The sequence below is a fragment of the Salmo trutta genome, chromosome 12 (assembly GCF_901001165.1).
Source record: "Salmo trutta chromosome 12, fSalTru1.1, whole genome shotgun sequence".
In the NCBI taxonomy this organism is placed as follows: Eukaryota; Metazoa; Chordata; class Actinopteri; order Salmoniformes; family Salmonidae; genus Salmo; species Salmo trutta.
Window position 1 is genome coordinate 17,383,393 of NC_042968.1, and position 4,701 is coordinate 17,388,093.

Here is a 4,701-nt window from a genome sequence, read left to right on the forward strand (position 1 = left end):
ACGACACAACCGCCAACAGAGTCCTGAGTGATTGAACAGACATCAGACCCTCAAAACAGCTTTCTACACTTTTACCATACAAGAGACACAGCAGAAGTCAGTGTTAGTATTTATGTGTGTGTGTGTGTGTGTGTGTGTGTGTGTGTGTGTGTGTGTGTGTGTGTGTGTGTGTGTGTGTGTGTGTGTGTGCGTGTGTGTGTGTGTGTGTGTGTGTGTGTGTGTGTGTATGTGTGTGTGTGTGTGTGTGTGCGTGTGTGTGTGTGTGCTCGAGTGTGTGTAAATTCTCACCCTCTCTGGGTAGTGTGCGTGGAGAAGGTGGGCCAGCTCAGCAGACTTGATCCTGTGAATTATGTTTTGGATATCGTCCCTCTGAGTGTGAGAGGATCGAACCCCACATACTGGACCAGTCATCTCCTCCAGAACCCCACGTTGCTGAGGGAAATACACCATTATAATAAACCTATAGTAACGCGATAGAGCTTTTGATAACCAACTGCAGAACTAAAGCCTTTGTCACCTGCTGAATGTCCTGGATCTCAGCATGCAAAGAGCGATGATTAGGAACAACTCCACTCCTTCCCTGGAAACCTGGTGGACTGCCACAGTGCATGTCAAACCTATGAATTAGAGCAGCACACCACCAGGTTAAACACACTGACCCCACTGACCCCTAGCATGTCCCATTGTGATGATGTCACTCACATACATTCTCAGTAACGAATGAGCTCCAACAAATGTGTCACCTGAACAGCTGTTGGGTGAGATGTTGGTAACAAAAACAATGACGAGTAGCATATGGACATAGAAATGATCGACAGCACTTACCTCAAAAGAGATTGCTGGGAATGCTCTGATAAATGCATAAACTCTGACTGTAGCCCCTTCAATGACAGGGAAAAACCAATCAGAGCTACTTTCTGCTAGCACACAGGCATAACTACAGGCACTTGAGATGATGAATGTTATTATGAAGATACCTCAATGATTCTATGGTTCTCCAGATGAGAGTTCTTCAGCTTATCCATCAGTATGTCTTTCTGGTAATGAACCGGAAAAAAAAGAAAAATCAACCAATGCAGTCATTGTAAAACAGAGAACGAACCGTCCATGTGTGAAGGTATGGTATACTAACCTTAGTGAGTTCCCTGTCTCTTATAGCCAGCATGACAAGGGTATTTTCAAGTTCCTCCTGCAAAACAAATTAGAGGATCTCTATTACTGCAGTCTTATCTCAGTGACAGACAGAGATGTTCTGGCCAACAGTTCTTACCCTCGTCTCAGCATTAACCTTTCTCAATTTGTTGAGATAATCTTCAGAACAAGTCCCCTCGAGTGTGAGTTGTTCATTCTGCAGATATTAAAGGGATTGTGTCACACACATATAATGTACAGTATGTGGTATGACAAACGTTGTACATACATTATAAAATAATAATAAAGATCAAAGTTACCTTGTCTTCAAGCACTTTAATGTGTGCTTTCAGACAGTCACATTCTTTGCTCTAAAATTGAAAAAAGGTGCAATGTACATGGAAATGTATACATTCCAATAAAATCATCCACACTCTGGCCTAAGTCATTTGTATGTCATTTCCTTATATGTCATTTCCTGCTAAGAGCTGAGTGCAGTACCAGTCTGCAGCTGCTAGCCTGGGCTTGGCTGGCTCTTTCCTTTGCCTCCCTCAGGGCTCTTCTGGCCTCCTCCAGCTCCTCTACAAGGGACCTGGTTCTCCTTGCTGACCGCTGGGCACTGGGGATGTCACACAGACAGTTTTACAACAGTAAATCATCAGAACTACCATGCCTCGCAATAATGAATCCATACAATGTTCCACCATATCAAAACAACATATTGCTCCATTCTCACAGACAGTACCTGGCCAGCTTGGCACTTAGTTCAGTGATTTCCACTGTGAGCTGCAGGTTGGTGTCCTCACACTGAGATACAGTCCTCAACAGGCTGCTGTTCTGCTTACTCATTCTACGGTGCGCATGCTTCAGCTCAGACACAGTGGCCAGCAGCTCCCTGGAGTCACTAGAGCCAAAGGAGAAGTCAGATTTATAGCATTAATACATTTACATTTCACATTTGAGTAATTTAGCAGACACTCTTATCCAGAGTGACTTACAGTTAGTGCATTCATCTTGAGATAGAGGGACAACCACATATCACAGGCATTGAAAGTAAACTTTTCCTCAATAACATAGCTGTCAGTAGAGTCAGAGCTAGAAGGTGTGTGTCTGTGTGTGTGTGTGTGTGTGTGTGTGTGTGTGTGTGTGTGTGTGTGTGTGTGTGTGTGTGTGTGTGTGTGTGTGTGTGTGTGTGTGTGTGTGTGTGTGTGTGTGTGTGTGTGTGTGTGTGTGTGTGTGTGTGTGTGTGTGTGTGTGTGTGTCATTTTTTTTTAAATTGGAGGAGAATTATTTAAGACACTGTTTGAAGAGGTAGGTTTTCAGATGTTTTCGGAGATGGGCAGGGACTCTGCTGTCCTAGCTTCAGGGGGAAGCTAGTTCCACCACTGGGGTGCCAGGACAGAGAAGAGCTTGGACTGGGCTGAGCAGGAGATGCGAGCTTCAACTGGAAGCCAGTTGAATACAGTAGAATACAGAAATAGTACTGCGTAGAAAGAGTAAAATCATGAGTGACTGAGAAAGCTGAATAACTTACCAATAACACTGTTCTCCTTCTGAGAAGGCAGTTTTGATCTCAGGACCTGAGAAATCCATCCCTGAAAGAACAACACAATCAGTGCTGCACTGTAATCTGAGACGGATTTCTAGGCTGCCTACAAAAGTTAAACCTTACCATTTATAGACACTTTACAAGGGTTTTCTCCTGAAATATGTTTGTCGTCCTCATGCATGCTGAAAGATACAAACAATCATTAGTCTCCAATTATAGGTACACAGCAGATTAGCAAGCTTACCAATGTTTTATCAAAATTAATCACACAAACAGATGCAATCAACTACACATTTCAGTCATTTTTAGTGGCAAAACTTCTGAGGCATGTTGTTGATTATAAGGCAGCTGCAGATGAACATTCTATAGCAGTTAGTTGTCTGAAGGTTTTTTCCTTACCCATCCTGGCTGCACTGGGCAATCCACTCCCTCATGGTGGATTGGAATTTGGCCTTGCTAATAGCGGGGTCCCGGCACTCAGGGTCCAGCATATGATTCAAAGCATTCAGCCTGTCCTGTTCTGGGCTCTGGCTAGTCATCGTCTGCAGGTACTGCATGATCGTGGAAACCAGAACCTCTCCTATGGAGAACAAAGACTTAGGAAGCATGCCAGTACACAAAGAGAACACTAATGTACAGCTGTTATTACAAGAGGTGATTTGTACCTGTGCCAGTGGTATTGCATGCCTCAAATGTTATATCAAGTAGCTCTTCCTCAGAAAATGTACTTGTGTCCACGGATTCTTCAGTAGAATCCTCTGGTCCATAGCTGCTCCACACTAAAACATCCATTACGCTTTGTCATGTACAACTTCAAATAAGCAAAAGCAGAAGTCAAAGTGCAGTGGTGAAAGTAGTTTTAAACTTAAATGTCTATACACATCTTGAAAAATAAAAGCATTCTCTTTACTGCTCTGAAAAAATAAATGACTGGTTATCAAGATGTTCTGTACTTTGATAATGTTTTATGCCATTGACAATAAGTCAATATTAATATCAATACTTACTTTCATTGCTTTCCGGCACCTGGTGATGGTCTATGGAGCTAACTCCAGAGTCCCTTGAGAGAGCTGGTGCTATGTATCCCACTCTGTCCTCTCTCATCGGCCTGGTCTGAGTTGATGGCCTGCTGCTTTCATGGTTCTCACCCTGGCTCCTCAGAAGATTAGATTCAGACTCTTCCCCATGAAAGCTCTGATCTCCATTCAGTAAGTTCTCCGAGGCCATAACATCTCTCTGTATAAAGAAAAATATGACAATGCTTATAAGATACTTGTCATAGTGGTTTACAAATTAGTCTGAAAAAGTCAGAAGTTTGAGTTTGAAGAAATTGTTAGAATCGAAGTGTTGTTTTTGTAAGTAAAATATCAAATATTTCTATTTGATTGTGGGCGGAAAGTCTGAGTTAGAATAGTCCTTAACAAGCTATCTCTGTAGAAGTGCATTACATGCATATAATACCATACTTACATGCACGGTAATGTATTAAGGGTCAGTTAGAATGTGAATGTTCTTTTGTTAACTTATGTTTCCTGAACTCAGGTGTTTTTTCCTTTTGGATCCCTGGGCAAGAGAAAGGAATGACCACTCAGAACTTTAACCTAACCAGGGACTAGATTTGTGACAGTCATGTAATTGAAACTGCAGGTCAGTCAACAGCACACGAAGCAAAGAGAGACTGTGGAAACATTACAGAACAAAACAGAGAGAGGTTGTCTAAGCTTACTAGATGTCAAGTAGCCTACATTAGATATTTACAGTTATTAATTAATCAAGATTGCATTATGAAGTTATACAAGACATATACAGTGGGGGGAAAAAGTATTTGATCCCCTGCTGATTTTGTACGTTTGCCCACTGATAAAGAAAGGATCAGTCTATAATTTTAATGGTAGATTTATTTGAACAGTGAGAGACAGAATAACAACAAAAAAATCCCAAAAAACACATGTCAAAAATGTTATAAATTGATTTTCATTTTAATGAGGGAAATAAGTATTTGACCCCCTCTCAATCAGAAA

At 41.7% G+C, this 4,701-nt stretch overlaps 1 protein-coding gene across 1 annotated transcript; it reads right to left on the bottom strand.

Moving 5' to 3' along the window:
- Window positions 1-50: 50 nt before the first annotated feature.
- Window positions 51-2,724, bottom strand: LOC115204723 (uncharacterized). Its single transcript, XM_029770445.1, has 11 exons — window positions 2,666-2,724; window positions 1,877-2,035; window positions 1,633-1,750; window positions 1,452-1,502; window positions 1,271-1,348; window positions 1,133-1,189; window positions 978-1,037; window positions 826-881; window positions 518-596; window positions 289-432; window positions 51-68 (listed from the first exon to the last, which is right to left on the bottom strand). Exons 1-11 carry the CDS (start codon window positions 2,722-2,724, stop codon window positions 51-53), a joined length of 879 nt encoding a protein of 292 aa, XP_029626305.1.
- Window positions 2,725-4,701: the final 1,977 nt, after the last annotated feature.